Below are 22,332 nucleotides of genomic sequence, written 5' to 3'. Positions count from 1 at the left end.
GTGATGTTTTACACCACAGGCTGAAGCCGTTGACAGTGCACAGAAGACAGCTCTTTTAATATACTGGCTGCCTGCTCACTGTAATCATTCCTACTTAGAAGCTACTCTCACTGTTTCTTGAGTAAATATAGCTACAAGTGACTTAGCCTATCTATCATTGAATGTTTGCTTTTATTCCCCCTAGTATTTGTTCTTTTTATTAAGATGGAATGAAAACTGGGAGGAAGGGACAATAAAAAAAGGTTCTAGTGGTATTTGATCTTAATAAAATATCAGGCTGAATCTGAAATTTGTCTATTGCATTTGTCAGACTGCTACGTCCCCTTCTATGGAACCGGGGACAATGACACGGCAATCAAAATGAGTGACCGAGTCAGTCCCTACGCATACAAGCGTACAAGCTCTTTGCCACCTTGCGTTGCGCGTCACACAAACCTAGTACAGATTGTAGTAAAGGTTGCGCTACAAAGTAGATCATTTTTTTTCTAATCAATCAAGTTACACATGAAATGTGCTCATGTGAAAAAGCACTTTATGTTCTAGAGCTGATCTGACATATGTACAGTTGCTTTGTCACTTCCTTGCTCAGATGAAGAATACACAGTACTTTGCCTTCTGTTCTTCTTACATGTGTTATTGTACTGTTGTTGGTATAGTCCCATCATGGCGTTGGTTGATAATGTTGTAGCACAATGTCTTTATGTCTCTGTAGATGGATACTTGTGGCTTCACTGGACCTAATCTTATTTATTCTGAAGGATGTCTTTTGTTTTTTCGAGTTTAAACACACAGGCCAAGGGAACAACTCTGTTTTTCTTTGCTCTTTGTGTTCCTTATCTTCAAGGTGAAGTACAGTTGGCAGAAGATGAGCCATTATTTCTTTCTCTTTCTTGTCTTGCCTCTCTCCTTTGTCTGTCTGTCTGTCTCTCTCTGCCTTTCTGCCTCTGTCAATTCACAATAATTGCACTTTATTGACAAGACAGGAATGAAACCTATGCACACACACACATTACTTTATCATAGATTTTTTTTTTTTTTTTTTTTTAAAGACGACTGTCCTATTTCTATCTCTCTGTCTACGTCTCTATCAGCTGTGGCTATGGCTTCATGCTTAGAATAGCGATGTATCTATACAGCGTAATGTTATATTTAACTTTCCTTATGTGGAGGGTACATATCTTAACACTTGATATGAATTGGTCCGACATGCGAGTGGTGGCTCTGCCTGGACTAAAGATAGCAAATTCCATACACTCGAGGCTTTTTTACCTTTTATGTCCCTGGCCATGCATTTAAAATAAAACAAACATGCCCCAGCATAGCAGGGTCCTGACAATATGCTGCCCTGACGTACGTACGTATAAACTAAACAGCCAGGGGCTGCCTGACATAAAGTAAACACTTGGCATGTGGAGTCCAGACACTTGTCTCTACTGTCAGTGTCTCTCTGTCCCGTGTTATTGAAGAGTTTGGGCTGTTCTTCTGTATTGACAGAATCCATAAATTGAAAGTGTGGGGGAAAAGCACAAATTTCAGCGCTTCAGGCCATTTGAAATATCGGCAGTAATACTCACGGGTGCAAATTTTTGCCTTTTTAAAATAATTTATTATCTTCTTGTTTTAGTCCAGAAAGTGTATATACTGCTTTGGCGTTAGAGTTTCTTACTTAACAGTCGATCCAATATAAGCGAAATGGATGCATTTTAAATTGAACTAAAGAAGTGGTCTGAAGTGCAGAGAGTGAGATGTAGCCCTGGCTGGGTCTTATCTGCTGTGTAGATATGGTGGTTGAGGTAGGGAGGAGGAAGGTGTGGGTGGGGCATGGGTGCTCTGAATGGACTCAGACACTGCCATGAGGCCAGGGGCTGTTTGTGTTTGCGGACACCTACCTAGCAGCAGTAATCCAGTCTTTCTCCAGCTGGCTCGTTACTACACCTCCCCCTATCTTTTTCCCTTCAGTCCTTCCTTGCTTCCTTCCTTCCTTCCTTCCCTCCCCCCTAAAGGCAGAAGAAATGTCTCCCTCTTTATGCCTTCTTTTTTCTGTTTTTCACATTTTTATATATATATATATAAAATAAAATATATATATATATATATATATATATATATATATATATATATATATAATCAAACGGAATAATCTTTAAATTGATCCACAGAATCAAAGAAACCAAAGCGGAGTTTCCTTGTCTCCTTTTCCTTGTCTGAGATCATCTGTAGTTGTTAGGGAAACCTCACACCAGCCAATGATCGTTCAGTAAAAAAAATTTATTTCCTATGTATGTTGTCCGCTAGAAGGCTGTCGCTCTGTCACTTAATTATTTAAAAAATGCCCATCGTGTGAAGTCAGCGATATGTAATTTACCACCACTGGCGCCAGGGGCACCCAATTGATTTATTATAGAGGACCTTTAATGTGAACAGCTGTTTCCTACTAAAAATAGGTCAGGGGTCAGATAAAATGACCTTGTTGCTTTTTTCTCGTCCTCACATTGAGATAGAAAGCTGGATGTGGGGTGGGTGGGAAATGTTCGTGTTTGATTCAGATGGACAATCTGTCTCTGTCTGCCACAGTCTGTTTGCTTTTGCTCAATGCGTGGTCCAGTATAAGTGATTGTTACAAATTGTGTATGGTCTGATCAATCTCCAGCCTCTGAAATGATGGCTAAAAGGCTTTTGACTTGATTACACATTTGACTGTATAATTGAGTTTGCATGAACGTGTTTTAATATCATTGTGTTGTGTTATGTTGTGTTATTTCCAATAGTGTAAATGCTGTAAATGATTTCTACTCTGCTGGGAAATCATCACACTCCTCATCAATCATCACCCCTCTCTGCAAACTTACATAATGAAGTTAAAAAATCCAAGTGTCTTCCTGCCTGGACACTTCATTGAATTTTAACAAACAAGTCAGATGTTTTGTAAAGGGCAGCTTTTATCAGCGTAGAATCTTAGCCAAAGACCTAAACAAAAGTTATCCATGCTTCTATCATCTCTCGGATTGATTACTATAATTCCCTGTATTTTTTGGCTGACCCATTCCACCCTTTCCCAACGCCAAATGGTTCAAAAAGCAGCCGTTGGACTTTTAGCTGTGAACAAAGAAAAGACAACCTATCACTCCTGTTCAGGCACACCTTCATTGGCTACCAGTGGAAATATAGAATTGATTTTAAAATCTTACTATTTGTTTTTAAAGCCTTAAATAGATTGGCTCCATATTCTGCCCCCAGGTCGTTAAAGTCATCCTCACAACGACTCCTCTCGTGCCTTAAAATCCGAAGGTGAACCTTTTTTCTGTTGCTCGTCACAGGCTCCATTGAAAATGTTAAATCAAATTTTTTCACTTGCTTTTAGTTCAGTCTAAGGCTGTCCCATACTTTCTGTCAAGTCCTCTCCTGACTTATTTCTAATGCCCTCTTACTGTTTTTAAATATATTGTTGATTTTATTCCTTCTCTCCTAACTTCCTATGTCATTAGTCATTGTTTTGCACCTTCTATTTCTTTAGTGTTGTTTACCTGTGTTGAGGCAGATCCTTTTTCCATCTGTCTCGACTGTAAAGCACTTTCGGTCATCTTCTGCTGTGCTATATAAATAAAGATGACTTGATTTGACTGGAAATGCATGACATTTATGAAAAATAAAGATATTGATTATCTGCACAACATATCAACTATATCAATACCTAATATCAAACTCTCTTCAATAGGAATTTTCCCTGAAAGGTCTGTATTTGTTAAACCTTTCTTTCTTATCTGTCTGACTCTCTATCTATATTATCCCTCATCATTTGAAGTCTAGCCGTTTGATGACAAGCGGTGTGGATCTTGTGTTCACTGTAGAAGTCGGAGGAAGGACTTAGGGAGTGGTTCAGGGGCCCTCAGCCGCGGCACTTCCCACCAGAGCGACCTCTGACCCCTGGTGCCATTAATCACTAGGCTTCTGATGGCCCTGTCCCTGGGGGAAAATCAGTCCAGGGCAAAGGATGATGGGAGGTGAAGCCTGCAGCCAATTACAGATTGGATCAGAGCAGCCGAGTGGACAAATCAGGGCTTTACAGAGAGATAAAAATACCAAATAGTTGCCTACTTAAGGCCTGCATAGCCTAATGACATGAAGTGGTTTCGTAACATTGCTGCTCATGGTGTCTCCAGTCTTGTCTAAAGAAAAATGAACAATAAGGTTGAAATGGGAACAATTATAACAGCGGAATGGAGTGCGTATTAAAGGGACTGTGAGGCAGAGGTGTTGTGCTGCTGCGATCAAAAGAAATGTTTTGGACTGGTCTAATTAAGCCTGTTAGAGCTAAATGTCTCCAGGGTTGGAAACGGAGCAGATGTTGGACACCAAAGGCAGGCTCTCAAATTGGGGAACTCTCTGGCTAACTGCCCAAGTGTTGCTAATGTGATTTTTGGTCAATTACGGTATTATCAAAGGTGCTTTCCCAGCGCTTTAATGTGCTCAGGCCATGTTGAAATGTGAAACCTGGCTGATGTCAAGTGTTGACTAATTAATGCTTTTTTAGGTTTCAAAACTACCTCTAGAACACTTACGATATATTGATAGCTATTTGGTTTACTCTAATAAAACACACACAGACTTTGTGTGGTCTTGTGCTCTAAACGTAATATCTTTTAAATACGTTAAATCTGAACTTATTTGACAGCAGACACTGATTAAGGGGTTAATAAAAGCATAGGCGTGAATTAAAGCCTAACTAACTGCTGGCCTGTCACTATGGGGCCAGTGCTGTTGTGTCTCGTTTGTTGTGTTCTCATTGTTCATGTCCGGGCCAGTATGAAAACATGGCTTCCTGCTGATCTGCAGTTTAATTCACACATCAATAACCCCTGGCTGATCTCTGACCCCTCTAGTTGTACTAATTGTTTGATGCAGGATTGATGTCCAACGCTGCATTAAATAACTGACGAGGCTCTGGCAACAAAGCATTCCTTTGATCTGCTGCGTGTTCTGGAAATGTGGTTACTGCCCAGAGACATAGTGGAAGGTCTGCCATCTGCATTATGAGCAGTATTCGCACATTAACTCAGGACTATGTCCGAGGAATTAGTTCCTGACATAGTCCGAAGTTTCCCTTTCACACATGTAGCACACAACAGGAGATTGTCAGTGTCAGATGCATTCTCACTTACTGAAAATACTCTGTTTGCTTTAGACGAGGGGTGGCGCCTGGGTAGAGCGTGTAGCACACAGGACAATACATGTATTACAATGCCTCATAGAGCCATTCATAATTTGGTCAACAACTGATTCTCTTGCCTAATATGTCTGACAATGTAAATGTAAAGTATGTCATGTAAATCATCCTCCTTCTTCACCCTCGGATGTTTTTTTAAGTCCGGTTTTGCGCAAGCGGCATAAAACGTCATCAATACGCCCACTCGATTGCTGACATTTTTCCACACATTTGGCGCAATCTGCGATTACACAGAGTTTGTACTAGGGAGCTGGCTGAGTAAAGACCGTTTGACGTCCGTTCAGACTGATATGGACATTTGTGTTCTCACATACAGCTCTGCCGGGTGATGTCTAGATAATTTCAGGTTTGCAGTGCCTGTGTGAAAGCGGCTTAAGTTTACTATGCCACCTCGAAATAAAGTGTACCTTTTTTTTCAGTCTGATAGGAATTTGATAACCAAATTTGCGATCTACCGGAGAGCAGGACCTTTTTTTTGAATGTATTGTATAGTTGACTATTTATAATAATTTATATACTACTGTATACATTTTTTACTTGGTTGCAACTGATTTTGGAAAGGTACATTGTGTAAAGGAAACTATGCAATTAAAAAATAGCTACCACCTACTGTTAAAAGTAAAAAAAAAAAAAAAACTAATATTGGTTTAGAAAAATTATGGCTAATTCACTTATTGGATAGCTAAATAGGAATACAGACCGGACATTTAACAGACAATAAATCCTAAACATTTTTTCCTCTTCTCTGGCTCTGTGCATAGCTAATCCAAATGATCTGTAAAGCAAGCAGGCCTCCTGGCAAAGGGCCTCTTGTTGTGTTTTGCTTACTGTTAATTGGATCTGCAGATAAGATGGCTATTTTCCCAGAACAGCGCTTTCACAACATTAACCGCATACGGTATGCTGTGGTGCGCTGGTTACATTGATTTTACAGGGTGAGAGGAGGTCTTACAAGTATGTTTCGAAGTATGTGTAGTTTCTTTTTTAAATAACCCAATACTATCTAATGCAATCTAGATCAAATATTAATTTAGGTAAATGGAGGTGGACATAATTAACTTGACAAAGGAAGGGGGGGTTATTAGATTACATTAGATTTTACATGTGTACCTAATGAACCGGTTCCACTGTACATATTGTATTTCCAATGTATCCACATGTATCTCTGCTCTTTTTGTGTTGTGCTGGCTGCCTGTAGTTACTTGCTGGTCTGTTTGAATGTATATAGACCTTAGCAATGGGTTCCTATTTTCTTTAGCCTGCAATCCTGAAAAACCCACTCACATCCAATAGTTGCAGCGTTAACATGCAGAATAAGGAAACTGTGCCAAATAATGATCGTTCAATATTGCAGCCTCATCGGCTTTCCCAACCCCCGTGTACAGAACCGCTGCTCCATAATGAAAAGTATATTAACAGGTTATAACTCTCTCACCACACCCAATCACAGGTCTTGTCTTTGTCTTCTAGAAAGCTGCTGTATTTAAGAGTGACTTTAGGTGAACACAAGAGTAGAGAAAGCTTTAGCTGCACCTTCAACCTTACAACCAATATTAAGTATTGCACGTAACAGGTCAGAGCCATAGTGTGCTGACAGTGCTGCCACACCTTCCTGATCTCCACACTTGTGTTCACCTAGGAGGTCCATGTGTTCACTTAGGCCCCTTGCACATGGCTTAAAGACATGTTGCTAACTTAAGAAAATTAATCAGGGCTAAACTTCATGTCCTAATCACACTGCTATTTTACAAAGTCATTAATGAGTCTGATTCTAGGTTAAGAGCAGCCTGTGGAGGGGCTGAAGGATTGGCTGGCATTAGCTGTGAGGGCAAATCTGTACGACTGTGCTGCACTGGGCAGCACTAACCTGAACAGCAGAGGGGTGTGGATTTACTCAGTACAATCCTCTAAATGAGCTGTATTATACGGACCTATCCAGGAGCCCCCCACCCACCGCTGCCCAAGGACTAGCAAATCGTCACAATCCTCAGTCCCCTCCTCCCGCTTCATGCTTACACTGTTGCACATTGCACTTTTTGATTCTGTTGCATACTGCGAACCACCCCCTCCTTCCTCCTCGTCCCCCCTGCCCCTCCCAGCCTCCTCCCTACACGCTCCTTGCAAGCCTCACTGCAGATAATCTGTTGACAAGATTAATGCATCTGTATCAAAAGTCTAGGGCCGCTTTACTTTGTGTTGTTTGCAATCCCCTTTTCCAGGTCAAGACAGATTGCCTTAACTGGGCTAATATGTTTTCATGGCAGATTGAACAGGCGTGCCGCAGCAGGCCTGGCACCCTTGTCTTGCCAGCATACGGTCAGCACTTACATCATTATCTAGAGGTTCGAAAAGGATTCTGGGTGTTTCAGCATTGATTGGTGCATGGATGAATGTATAATTTAGAATTAATTCAGCTTTGGGGTGCCTGGGTAGCTCACCTTGTTGAGCGTGGTGCACCCCATGTACAAAGGCTCAGTCCTTATCGCAGCGGCTGCAGGTTCGATTCCGACCTTCGTCCCTTTGCTGCAGGTCATTCCCCCTCTCTCTCCCATTTGTTGTCTTAAACTGTCCTGTCAAATGAAGGCCTAAAAATGCCCAAAAAGAATCATTTTCACTGTAGTAGCTTTAAATGTATTTTCTGTTCCCAAAATGTCTCAGCAGAGACGCGCACACAAGACAAATTGTCAGCATTATGGGTTCCATTCCCGTTGGGATCGTCTGTTTAAAAATGCATGCGCGTTTGATACACAAATGCACTTTGAAGTACATTCATCCACCATAAAGCATTCATTGTGCGCCACTAAGCTTTTCCGATTCCGATGTATGATTTATACTGTATTGATTTATTTTATGGTTTTCCTCTCCTCCATAGGAACCCCAGTCAATCGTATCCCCATCATGGCCAAGCAGGTCCTGGATCTGTATATGCTGTACAAGCTGGTGACGGAGAAGGGAGGCCTGGTGGAGGTTATCAACAAGAAGATCTGGAGAGAAATCACAAAGGGACTCAATCTGCCTACCTCCATCACCAGTGCAGCTTTCACCCTGCGCACACAGTAAGTCTCTGCATCTGTGTCAGAAAACAACCAGCAAAATTCATTTTGTTGACTGGAGTAGCTATAAATTGACCCAGTCTCTCTAATGTTAATCCTATGTAAACTCTAATTTAATTTACGGGAACTAAATAAAGAATCTCAAGTGTGTGACTTCTCAGCTGGAAACAAACCTTCGTTTTTCTAGGTGTGTGGGGTGTGGGGTTGTGTGTGTGTGTGTGTGTGTGTGTGTGTGTGTGTGTGTGTGTGTGTGTGTGTGTGTGTGTGTGTGTGTGTGTGTGTGTGTGTGTGTGTGTGTGTGTGTGTGTGTGTGTGTGTGTGTGTGTGTGTACCATGTGGAGTTTTGTTTGTGTTGGTAGGAGTACGGATGTCAATATTAACCCGTGCCTGTGTATTTATACACATGCGGGTTTGTTTCCTACACCAGGCCACCTTCCCTCTTCACATTCAATCCCTCAGTCTATTACATCTCACATAGCGGCCATTGATTCCCATAGATTTATTGATGTGATTTGGGTCAGAGTTCACAATGACTAAGGTGGGGTTTTACTGACACCGTACACTGCCATGACTAAAACGCCCTTGCTATCTCCATGGAAATCCTTCCGTAGATGTGACACCTCTCTATCGTTTCCACTAGCAGGGTTCCCTAATGAACCTTTATGTATTTTTAATGTCGGTGGGCTGTTGTTTAGCATTGCTTCGCTAGCTCTATATAATGGACGCTGCTCTTAGCTTCTTATTGATCTGCTATTCCACCATTATGCAGTCAGCATGCACAACACTGTATGTTCATTCTACAGAATGCTCATATTGGATGGAGAAAATACCAGAGCTGTGACTGTGCATACTTGTAGAGCCCCCGCAATGTTATCTCCGTATTATACTCGGCATACAAAACATGTTTTTGCTCAATTGTCGTACCAAGTGTCTCAGGAAGGTTACTGTCAGCTTTCTGCAATCACTTGATTTTGTAGATGTCATGTATACAAGAAGGGGGAAGGGCAGGGGGTTATAATCAGGGTAAGGGATTAGAGAAACACAGCTAGATTTCTGCTGGGGAAACTAGATTTTTGGCTATGCATATGCATTTAACCAGGTGTGAATAATTATGCAGGATTGACTTCAGACAAGGGTATAATCACTGGGAACAATCACCTGAGGAAAAACGAAAGATGATTCTTCATAGCTGTGTATTCTTTTATCCAAAATGAAATCCTAAAACTGACTCTGACATCAACATAATTTTAAAGTAGTCTTTACAAACTAAACAAACCGTTTTTACACCTCAATTGGTAGACTATTTGTAAAAGTCTAGACAAATTTGCGCCTCAAGGAAAAGATTTCTCACTTCAAAACCTGAACAGCGTCCCTCTTTCATTCCTTCAACCAGCTTCTTGAAAAGGTCAGCGTAGCGATGTTTGCACATATCCAAAAACCTGTTGATATCCAAGTCTTGGATAATGTTTAAAAGTAGCAATGTTTCTCCTTCTTAGCAGACCTGCAGCCTTGCAAACTGTTGGCTGGTTGGTTTGTGTACAGCAACCATAGCAACTCGCATAAACCGTAAACTGGGCGGAAACTGCAGTAAAAACCCAGATTCAAAGAATGCCTCTAAAACCCGAATAATACCGGAATATCCCACGTCTTAATCGGAAAATGCTATATTTGGAAAAAGGCCTTATTCTGAATATCCAACCGGAATATGCTGTTTACATGACCTGAATCAATATTATTGTCATATTAGGAATAATAGTGGAATATTGGTGTGCTTGTAAACATAGTCATTGATCCACTTTAAACAAGACTACCTTGGTTCAAATATATGATTGGGTAGGCGAGAAATCAGTTTACATATTGGCTGAATGTAAAAAAAATGTACCTGTATTTTTCCTGATTCATTCTGTGCATGTTACTTTAGTTACTGTTCAGCTGAAGAAGAAAAAAAACATTTTGAAGGCTGAGATTACTGTTCTTGTTTTGAAACTGCAGACAGACAGTATAATGTGCTTATGTATATTACAGTTGTCATGCCAATACAAATACTTTTTGATATTGATTTAGATTGAACTGTTTTTTGAGCTTGATTAAGCCAATGCATCTGAATGTGAATGTTTTTGTGGTGATCTAATGTATTGATTTGTGTATGTGTGTGTTCTTCTCTGAAGGTACATGAAATACCTGTACCCATTTGAGTGCGAGAGGAAAGGCCTCAGCTCCCCAGGTGAGCTCCAGGCCGCCATCGACAGTAACCGGCGCGAGGGCCGTCGTCCGAGCTACAGCAGCAGCCTCTTCCGCTTCTCTCCCTCTCCCAGCACAGCTCCTCACATCCTCTCCCCTCCCAAGATGCACCTTTCACATCTGGGGTCAGGAGCCTCGGGGGTCCTCAACGGCCTGCACGCCTCACCAGGTCCCTCTATGAAGAAAGGTAGGAACCATAGAGTCCCACACATAGAAACTTTTGGTGGCATGAATAACCCCTCTAGCAACAGTAGAGACGGTAACACAACATAGTATAATAAAAAAAATAAATTTAAGAAAATAATCCCAAAGCTTCATGGCAGCATAAAGAGGAGGCTTCTTTTTTCCTTCCTTCTTCCTTTTTTTTTTTTTTTTTTTTTAAAAGATTATTTTTTGGGGCTTTTTCCCTTTTTATTGTATAGAGACAGTAGATAGACATGAAAGGGGGAGATATGGGGGATGACACGCAGCAAAGGGCAAGAGGTCGGATTCAAACCCACGCCGCTGCAGGACTCAGCCAACATGGGGCGCACGCTCTTACTGGGTGAGCTAGAGGCCACCCCAGGAGGAGGCTTATCTCTATTGCACAAATAAAAATGTGGGAAGAATACGTTATGTGGGGGTAATCTTCTAAAAGAAGCCTCCCTGCAAGTAAACGGGCAGCTCTCAGATGTGTGTAACTGTGAAGGGTGAAGAAGGTTGTTGTGTGTTGCTGGGGAAAAAAAGAAGCATATATGCTCAGAAACCTTTTTCTAGATCTATGAAGTTTATATTAAACTGGGTAAATGTTCACTACAGAGAATGCAGCCTCCCTATACTGTTAAGATTGAACTGAAGTGTTCCAGTTACAGATGTGCTGAGACTTTGAAGTATTTATATGGAAATACTGCCCTCTGTCGCAGTTATGGAAAACTACACCTAGTCAAGGCAAGGGATTAACACCTTAGTGAAACCGTACGATATGGGTCTAGTTTGAATAATTTAAGGAGGCTTTTTACAAAGCATTTAACAGACATTACATATAGGCCCTGACACTAGACCAAAAAGGTTTTCATCTGTGCACCTGCTCCTTTTTTATCAAATGTGTGCGAATGTGTTTGCATGCGGGTGTATTGGTATGACAGTGTGTGCATGCAGGAATGTTGGTATGAGAGGGTGCTGTTACATTTGCGTATTGCATTCCCGCAACAAGTCATGTTCCTTCCCTCCACTGTATCCCGTGTGTGTGGGTGTGGATGTGGGCTTATTTAACTATATTCGTGGGGTCCAAAAACCGGGAGTCCAATATACTTGTGGGATCCCGACAGCTTTGTGGGGCCAAAATGCTGGAACCCACAAGTTTAAAGGGCTGTTTGAGGGTTAAGACTTGGTTTTAGGATTAGGGATAGAAATAGGTTAGGGTGAGGGTAAGGGTTAAAGTTAGGCATTTAGTTGTGATGGTTAGGGTAAGGGGCTAGGGAATGCATTATGTCAATGACAGGTCCCCACAAAGATAGTGCCACAAACCTGTGTGCGTGTGTGGGGCCCATCCAGGTGTTTTAAGAGTCCTTGTGTGAAGCCGTTTAGCCTCAGGCTGCTGAGAGCCCTCAGCTTTTCTACCGATTAATAACATGGTTCCCACGCTGGGGAGGACACTTTATGAACTTTGAAGCCTTCAGTCCACATCAGTAGGATCCTGTTGATAACTGTCATTACCTCGCAACCTTATCTGATGTCACTTTGACTTGGCTGGAATGTGTAGCTGCTGTGGACCCTGACAGTATCCATGGTTTGACTTATGTAAATGCACTGTATTTTACCTGTCAATCGCCTTATCGGGTCAATCATGGCACAAGGTCTGACTGACCCACTCACTATTGATGTGTAAGTGCTCTGCATGCCAAACCACCCCTGTTTTATTTTTGTATTTATTTTTATTTAAATTAGTGGTTTTTAAAGTGTGGTTCTGAGAAGTTATTTCTGTCTATTTAGTCCATTACAACTAAAATCACTTGGAGTCATGTAAATGAAGCCTTGGGGTCTTAACAGACAGTTCTTTTGGAGACTTTTATTATATGCAACCTTTCATGTGCTAAAATCCTGCCTGAGGTCTGTTATCTAATTGTTTCATTTTTCTACTTTGGTGAAATTTCCTTCTGGATAAATAAAGTATCTAAATTGGGATCAGACTACATTCTGACAGACACAAAAATGTCAATTGATTTGATGTGATGAACCATTCCAATTCTCCCATAGTAATATGTGGTAGATAATCCAGCCATTTTAAATACCTACTTATCCTATACAGCATTGCACAAGCTGGACTATTCCGTCTTATGTTGGGCAAGAGTGCACCCTGCAACAGAGCTGACACATAGACAACCATTCACCTTCACCTGATGTACATTTCTAAATTTATTTTCAGTCCATGTAGATGGACTAATAGATCCATTACAATTCATCAAACTAACCCTTATTTTCTCTCTCTTCCAGATGACCTGACCTCCTCCATCCTGGCAGCGAGACCCTCCATGGCACTGGCCCTGGGGCACCAGCAGGTTGCAGGTTTGGCAAGAGCCGCCACGCTGGAGCAGCTGAGAGAAAAGCTGGAGACCAGCGGCGGAGGAGAGGGGCCAGAGAGGAAGATGGCCCGCATGGCAGAAGAGCAGCAGCGCCTGATGCAGCAAGCTTTCCAACACAACCTGCTTGCCATGGCTTCCCAAATGCCCATGAACCTGCGCCTGGGAGCCCCCACCATCACCACCAGAGGTCAGTGTTGCCACGTTTGTTAAAATACTGTTAAAAGAAACTGGAAATGATGTAAGTTTAGTGTGTTTAAGTCGAGTCAAAAGAGGAACTTAGTATTAGGCAAGTTGTACTTTGCCACATTTATTTCAACAATGTCAAAGTTAAGACTAAATTCTACAAATCTATTTAAATTATATTAGGGCTGAAACGATTCCTCAAATAACTCGAATAATTCGATTACAAAAAATCCTCGATGCAAAATGACTTGCCTCGAAGCTTCGTTAAATCAGTGTTACCAACATTGTATCGCTGACGGACGGTGTTTCCGCACGGAGCATTATTACTGTCGCACACCAGACGCGGCTCAGTCTGCTGCTGGCGACACATGCCAGAGCGTAATTAGGGCAAAGAGACAGGCTGGAGAAAACGACAGAAAGTGTCCAAAGTTTGGAATCAGTTCAAACGTAATTAAAACTAAAACTCTGTACAGTGTGTCTACTGCAAAATCAAACTGGTTTACCACGATAATAGCACGACATCAGTGCTTCAGCATCTCAACAGAAAACATGGAGTCTAACTTAATCATCCATTCCACGAAGTGGACCCGAGAGAAGTAAATCAGTCGTATGGACGATGAAACTACACCAAACACAACTACCAAAATCAAAGACAAGAAAATACATAGTGGTGACCACGATCTGAGCTAAAGAGCTGACGCGTTGACTATCCCTTCGGAAAAACAGCTGTTGCGCATATCTCTCTCTCTCTCTCCACAGAGAAACAGCTGATCAACGATCTAATAGCATAAGTGTAACAGAGCTGTGTGACATTATAATCGAATATATAAATGAAAATAGGTTGAGTATAACTAATATTTACATATAGGCCTACTGTATATACAGATCAGTCTCAGGTTGAAACTTGTAGTTCTGAAAGTTAAGATGCATAACTTAATGTAATGTTTGTGTATGTTTTTAATGTATGCCTTAGTTTGAGGTTGATATCATTTGAAGAAAAAGAAATCTTTAAAAACAATGTAATATGGCACTTAAATGCACTTAATATGTTTAGTTTTTTGAGAGATGATATTGTAAGCAATGTAGGCAATACAAATGTTGCTTTTTTCCAAAACATTTGCTTTTTTCCCAGTTTTGGTTGTTTAAAAACGCAAAAAAAAAAATTATCCGATTAATCAATCAATAAAGTGCTAGATTAATCGATCGATAAAGTGCTAGATTAATCGATAACAAAAAAGAATCGATAGCTGCAGCCCTAAATTATAAACAGATATACAATGCCCAAAAAAACTTGATTGAATAAGTATTCAGCTCTTTGAAATTGGTAAATAGTTAATTTCAAATTGATAATTATTTGGCAGGAGAGTGTTTTTAAGTTCACCCTTTCTAGATGACCACATCGAAATATACTAATGTTGGGATTTTGAGGCAAAATACACAAAAAAATAAAAATGTATATATATTTCTGTTTCTTCAGATGAGAAGCAGCAGGACATGTCTCTGAGCATCTCAACCAATGGAAATGCCAGCATCACTGTCTCCGTGGAAGTCAATGGCACAATCTACTCAGGTTTGTATGGGGGAAGAGTTTGATTATCATTGATAAATAGTAATACTGTGGTAACTATTTTACCTTACCCTTTAAAGGGGATGTACTCGACATTCAGAGCAATAAAAAAAAAATGAATACTGTGTAAACAAAATTCAGTACTAAAGCTTTAGTGCTTAACTTTTTTATAATAATGAACGTCCGTTACATTCAAGCCATTGCTACATGAGTTGATACAAAGCTAATTAAGACAGCTCCACACAACTCTCTCTGGATTTTTCAGCGTGGCTATGTTTAGAAATTGTTGGCGTCCGGCGACTTTCTCGCACAGAAACTCGAGTAAAGATAATTACCTCTTCTGAGTCCATCATGTTTTTTTAATCCTCAGTGTCCTCCTTGACTACTAGCGACTGCGTGGGGGAGGGGTGGGGGTGAAGCCCGTTCACGGAAGGCTTGTGTCATGTGGATGCACCGACAGAATTGTTGTCATTACTTAGAATTCCTCAAGGGGGAGACAGCAACTACGCACTATAGCTTTAAGGCCTTATTTTGAAAATATTAAATACTTTTAAGACCCTGCGGTTACTTTGTCCTTGTAGGTGATAAAGGCACCATGTCTTCCTTTTTTTTCGACAGGAACCCTGTTTGCACAGAAGTCTGGTGGGGCCCCCGGGTCTGCTGTGTCAGCTGCTGCTGCTGCTTCAGCTTCCGCTGCTGGAACCAGCACTAGCTTTAACTTCTCTGCACCCTTGGCACAGACCCTCAGCCCCACATCCTCCTCCTCCTCCAAGGGTCCCAGCTCAGCTGAGCCGGCCCCCAGCGGGTCGCCCTAACTCAGGCTGCCCTTTGTACCTGCTCCACAGGCCTCTCTTCCACCGGGAGGCCCAGCAAGAATATACAGTACAATGAGAAATCGATAAGAATAACAAACTGTTGCACAACAAATACCTCATCAACCCTGTCAACCTCTTGGCTGTCCAATCATGAACACAGAGCCCAAGAATATTATATGACAGCACGTGCCCAAACGCACAGCTATGCATTTTATTCAACATACAAACGCATACACGCACTACACTACAAACACACACAATTATACATATACAGGCACACAATCTACACATACATACTCTCGTTAATCCTAATGTACATGCTAAACACAATCAGCTCAGCCAAAACCCACTGACAGGTGTAGTCACAACTGAACTTGAAAAGTTTTTATCTTAGGACATTTTGTTTTGTTTGTTGCCATTTTTGTTGTCTTTTTGATTTTGTGTTTTTAGAATGATTTTGTTTTTAGTTTTACTCTTTTTACATACCTCAAATCAAGTAACCTGCAGTGGTGTCTTTACCTCAGGAGCTGTAGTATATTTAACCTGAATCAACTTTATTTTTATATTCTTTTTGACCTAGTTGCAATCAGGGGAAGTCGGGTAACTCTCACCAGTGGAACCTCATGTACAGAGCACCCACCACACAGTGGCAGGCCTCCAACCCGGACCGCTCAGGTTTCTTCAACACACTGTAGACTCTTGCTGAACTCCAAACTGGTGAACGATCAGCTGCTGTAGACCAGCACGTACCTAATTTCGTGACTCCGCCCTCAGTTCAGATCATGTTAAGTCCATTATATTGGTTGGAAGTTTAATGATGTACACGAACCTCCCAATATGGACGTGATTTCTCCAAGCTGTAAACTCTCACTAACAATGGAAGGCATTTTTTATGTCCACCTAAAAATCCAGGTCCATACAAACTGTCTTTAAACACGTAGGGCACAAAGTTGGGGGAACAGCAACTCCAGTCCACCCACAGCAGTCCGAGCAGACCCTGAGCTCATTTCTCATGTTACAGAGAGGTTGTACCGAATCCGGTTTGAGGTTTGTTGTCCCCCATTTTGTTTGTGCATTCTTCCTCCAGCCGCAGCCACACAGCTGAACGTCAATCACATGGCATCATCGTCAATGCATAGTTCTCAGACGTCATACTGGCCTCTCTGCACTGGAGAGCGTCTCTCTCAGGAAGCAATGTGACACCTGCAAGGAATCGCTGTTAATTTAAAGAAAAAGAAGGGATTCACATGTGAAGAATGCACAAGTCTACGTGACTGTTCAAGAATACCTCATCAGACTCTCTCAAAAGGAGAGCTACACTACATACCTCATAGGGCGCCAACGCCATCAAAGACTTGACGCCGCAACCTGCGATGGAGATCCTACCTGAACTGAAACTGACGTGAACATACTGACACACTGCTGGTGGTTTCTGGGGACAAACCGAACCGGGATGGGCTCGCTATCTCTCTCCTCCCGTGTTCACTTGTATAACTTTTTTTTTTTTTTTTTTTGGCTTGCTTCCATTTCCTTTTTTTTTTTTTTTTTATTACCTCAAGTTGTTTTTTCAGGGAAGAGGAAAAAAATAGTTAGTTCCTCACTGACACGTGTAGATTTGTACGATTGTCAACAGGTTTCCATGTCGCAGGGGTCAAACAATTTAAAACAATCGACCATGTTAACCTTAAGCTCGACTGCGAACACCTAAATCGCAGTTAACGCGCCTTTTTCTTCACGACAGCGGCAAGATGATATGCATGTGTACAATCATGTGACCAGTGTTTTAACACGCTAATCTTCTGGTTCACGTTAGCCTCGGGTTATTGCACAGCTAGATACCAAAGACTAGCCAGGTCGCTCTTCTTGATTTGATCTCTCGTACAATCCTGCCAGACCTGCTGTGTTCACAGCAAGGCAGTTTAAGGTCTATTTTGGACTGCAAAAAGAAAAAAGAACGTTGCATTTTATCTCATTTAATCTGATTTTGTGTTTTTTCTTAAAGCAAGTGAAAATCTGCAAGAGGTAAATTCCCTTGTTTCACATTTTACGGCATGACTTGATTATTGAAAAGTTACGATGGAAATAAGTAATTTAAAACTGGATTTAGGGACTCAAAATCTGATTACATGACATGTACAGACATTGTACAGATATTTAAGTTTTGTTATCCACAACAGTAGCCCAGACGCTGTGCTATAGCTGATGTGCTATCTCCCTAATGTAACACTTTACACTTATGGTCTCTTGGGGCTGGTTTTTAACACAACACCCAGTGGGAACGCATGCCCTCGCAGCCACTGTGGACAGAGGCCCACAAGTCTGGCCCCTTTCTTAAAAAGCCCACTTTCTGATAATCCAGAAACAGTTGGATTATCACTCTTTTTCATTTTGAAATACCACAAAGGGTGAAAATGAATTCTCTAGCTTTATCTGTGTCGAATGTGAGGCATTTTAATTGTTTAGAAACCTCTTTAAGCCCAGTGTGAGCCTAGGTGGGCAGCCTTGTTGCTTTTATTAGACTGTATTCTAGCCATTACGTGTCAGGTTTTGCATATGTTTTGCAGTGCAGATCAGAGTTTAGGGTTTGAGGAGGGTGCCGGAAGTCCTTTTGGTGTACCCTTCAGAACCTGGTATGACACACAAACTGTATTTTATAAAGGTGAGAACTGTAGATGCTGCTTTAAAGTAGTTGCTGGTGAGATCCGGCCAGTGCAGTTTTCACTATACTCAACTGGCTGGGAAAATGTCTTTCTCTTCAAGCTTAATCCTTCGGAGAGCAATCACTTTTTATTTTCACTTTTCAATTCAATCAGACATTAGACACCAATTGTAATTCATCCTGTTGGTAACAACAGAGTTTTGCTGCTTTATTTGTGTGTTTTTTTTTTTTTTTTTTTTGTCCTGGTGGACCTTGTTTTTAGTAACAGTTGAGCTTAATGCCTTAGGCTGTGATACTAAAACATTTTCTTGTTTCTAAGTCTTTCTGTTTAATCTGCTTAGTCAAAGCAATGACTGTTTAGCGTAGCTTCACTGCCTGTGTGTGTGTGTGTGTGTGTGTGTGTGTGTGTGTGTGTGTGTGTGTGTGTGTGTGTGTGTGTGTGTGTGTGTGTGTGTGTGTGTGTGCAAGCAGGTTCGGTATATACAGTATGTGGTTGCTGTTCCTACATACACTTCTAAAACCAACTGGGATACTGCAAGTGGCGCCACATCTATTATATCACAGGAGGAGGTGATTTCTCAACATTTTTAACAAATCTTAACTTAAATGGGGGTAGTTCTCTCCAACATAAGCCTCCATGACATCCGTGGGAAAGGCCCATTTAAGCATTGAGGGCTGGTCATTCAGCCACCCATCGGGTCACCTCACGAACCTCCAAGCTCTTGCCACCTGATTTGCCGTGTGGATGAGTATATATGATGTGTTGTGCCTGTGAGCCTGCGTCCGTGTGTGTATGTGTGCGTCTATTAGAGACCGCCCCTACCTCGTCATACCACAATACCTCAGGGCAGTGGGCTGCAGTCACTGTTGTGTTCGATAATGAAGCTGCGTTGAGGGACAAGTACTGACAGAAGCTGGGGTCACTTCGCCGAATGCAACGTTGCCGTTGGTTTTGCATTTCTAGATTGGTGTCGTCAGTAACTGTATGCGAGGTCTCGTCACTCAGGAAGCTGTGAAGTTGGGAGTCTGCAGAGCCTCTTGTCTCTAAGATGATTTTGGAGTTAATTCAGTTTTAAATTGTTTAAAAACTAACCTGATCTGTGTAAAAACAGGCGCATATGCAAGTGGTTATCGAATACCTCATTTATCAATTTTATGTTTTTGGCTTGTACAATGCTCCGTATATAAATTCAACTGTGGGGTTTGTGCATATTTTTGTACTGTTATTATTATTATTATGGACATGGTAATAATTATATTACTGATATTATAGTTTTCTCTTTGATTAAAGCAAACAAAAAATAGGACAAAACACATGAATGCTTGTAAAAACTGGTTTGTGCTGATTGTATTTAAGAGGAGCACTTTTCCAAAGTGGTTTTCACACATTCAGTTTTGTTCATATTAGTAATATAAAGATATGGTTCTCAGGGCTTTAAACTTGTATGTTATGATAAAGTTTTACTTTATATCTTATTCCCATGTGTGTGTTTCATTTCTAGTGTCGTTGAGTCTCTGAGACCACCAGATATGGTGCTTGCAAACTTGTGTGCGTCACACCCACTCACATTTTAGAAGCATTTTCACATCCTCTCATGTAGACTTTCAGTAAGGCGAAACAATCACATTCATATCCACTTTTCACAAACAGTCCATGGGCAGATTTCTGTGTAAAAGGTTCAGTAAGTTCCCTAATAAGACATACAATCTCATCATGTAAATTTGTCACTTCGGTATTTCCACAAGCACATTGCCCAGTGCATGTTCCTTCCGATCAACCCTTTTCTGTATTTTCCCACCAGTGATGGTGTTGTCCCATTTAGAGCACAGAGGCCAGACTGGAGCAGGTAGTTTTTTTCTTTTCTTTTTAAAGGAGACTGGAAAAAATTGAACTTTCAGTTTAAGGTTTAAGTTGACAGTGGACACGTGTGAGGAAGCCAAGTAAGCCTTAGCTGTTTTCGCTTATGAGGTTTGAAGAACTCAACTGGTTGAATGTAACGATCAATTACAGTAAAGTGCGGAAGGAAAACATTTGAATTATTATGACAAAGAAAAGATGCACATACTGTAGAATCAAGTTTTTTTTTTTAATAACATTTTCTTACAAAAATAAATCAATTGAACAGCTCAAGTAAGTGCAAATCAATTAGGGAACATTCTGGAAAATCTTAAATGCTGCGCCATTGACCTCCATTATTTTAAATCTCAGAGATGGATATATCCAAAATAACCAAAGCTATTTGCATGGCTAAACCACTAGAGGTAAAGAGATTAATTAATTGAACTACACAAAGATGTGACATTGTTAAAGGTGTTAGAGGTTAAAGGTGTTAAAGAGTGTTTTGGGTGATCTGAACCTTTAATGGGAAATATCACAACTATCACTCTCAGACATCTCTTTATGAAAAGTAAAGTGCAACAACTGCCGGGATTTAGGGTAACCGAGCAGATAAGTTCTAAAATACAGTTCAAATGAATTTTGTGTTAAGAGCTGTAACCCCAAACATTTGGCAATATAATGTGCTAACCGTCTAAAAAAAACCCTTAGAATGGTGTTATCTTTCTACCCGGATTTACGCATTTCGGGCCTTTATTTTTGACAGGACCGCTGAAGACATGAAAGGGGAGAGAGGTATTTTAGAATAACTCCAGCAGGAGAGAGAGCACTGTGTACTTTGGCGTCGGGTGGAATATACACAGCCCTAACGATCGCTACAGTTAGCTCTCTCGGTAGGAAAAAAAGGCCGGCATCTTACAGACATGTACTAGAGGTCAGGGGAACAGTGTTTAATCTATAATTGTCCGGTTATTACACCAGTTCTCATGCACGTACATACAGAGCCCCCCTCCACTGCTCTTACAGTCCTCAGTCCTGTCCCAGCGGAGCAGAGTGTGGCCTGCTAGCTGCATGCTAGCATCGGGTATCCCCGGGTGAAGCCAGGTTTCAGTGATAATCAAAACACTAGCCTAGAAATCTAGACGCACCCTAGCGCCAGCAAATTTAATTTGCAGCCAGGGGGTCTAGGCACTCTCTGTTGGCTTGCGAGCTGGAAAAGCCCAGTGGTTAGTGCTGTGGCCTCACAGCAAGAAGGTTCTGGGTTCGAATCCAGGCCTTTCTGTGTGGAGTTTGCATGTTCTCCCCGTGTCTGCGTGGGTTTTCTCGGAGAACCCGTTTCCCCACTAAAAATATGTTCCTCCCTAACCATAGATATATACACCTATGCTCCCTAGCTGATGTGTGGTGAGCGTTCTGGCGTCTGGCGTCATAAGGTATTACGTTGTATGGCTGCCGTGCATCACCCAGGTGGGTGCTACACATTAGTGGTGTTAGAGAGCAGTCCCCACCCCCCCCCCCAAAAGCGCTTTGAGCGTCTATGATAAAGCGCTATATAAATGTAATAAAATAAAAAAAATAGAGTCGGTGGGCGGGCTTATGGCTGCTGCTGCTGAGAACAGCGGTCTTGAAGTTAAGCTTTTCTTTGAGAAAAGAACAAAGAACGGCACAGAAATCATTCTTAAAAAAGGAAGATGTGTTCGGAGTTTTGCCGACCGGATACGGCAAAAGTTTAATCTATCAACTAGCTTCGCTACCTTCTTCGTCGCTGTGCCTGGTTGTAGCGCTGTCCTATTGCGTGCAGAGGGAATTTGAAGGACAACTGTTTATCCCGCCCCTCGGATTGAGCTCCGTCAATGGTGAGTTCCCAGACCCAACATCTTGATGTGGGTCTGGCCTGTCAGGCTATCAAAACACAGCAGTCACGAACATAGCGATTTCCAGCAAGTTGTAATTCCAAGTTGCACCAGGGATCTGGCATTGGAGAGATACAGGCTCAGTAGAGGTGGCTTGTGTGCTATGCTAGCTTTAGCATTCTCGCGAGATGTAGCGGGGCGCCACCTCCCAAACTTGCATTGCTGGTATTCTCAGCGGCGTCCCTCCCCTGCTTTGCTATCGCGATGATTCGCCCTACTACGAGTTTGTTTACCATCGAAATGACTTCGAAGCTGTTATATTAAGGTACAAATCTTGCA

The 22,332-nt window shown here is 41.5% G+C and overlaps 1 protein-coding gene across 2 annotated transcripts in view; it reads left to right on the top strand.

Moving 5' to 3' along the window:
• Positions 1-17,164, top strand: part of LOC120555797 (AT-rich interactive domain-containing protein 3B-like) — a 62,545-nt gene extending 45,381 nt beyond the window's left edge. For both annotated transcript variants that reach the window (XM_039794876.1, XM_039794878.1), the window contains exons 5-9: positions 8,097-8,280; positions 10,446-10,705; positions 12,991-13,266; positions 14,740-14,832; positions 15,448-17,164. In XM_039794876.1, coding sequence (XP_039650810.1) covers positions 8,097-8,280; positions 10,446-10,705; positions 12,991-13,266; positions 14,740-14,832; positions 15,448-15,644 — 1,010 coding nt within the window. In that variant the 3' untranslated portion in view covers positions 15,645-17,164. The remainder of the gene's footprint in view (positions 1-8,096; positions 8,281-10,445; positions 10,706-12,990; positions 13,267-14,739; positions 14,833-15,447) is intronic.
• Positions 17,165-22,332: the final 5,168 nt, after the last annotated feature.

Source organism: Perca fluviatilis, chromosome 3 (genome assembly GCF_010015445.1).
Source record: "Perca fluviatilis chromosome 3, GENO_Pfluv_1.0, whole genome shotgun sequence".
Taxonomy (NCBI): Eukaryota; Metazoa; Chordata; class Actinopteri; order Perciformes; family Percidae; genus Perca; species Perca fluviatilis.
This window is presented reverse-complemented; position numbering and strand designations above follow the sequence as displayed.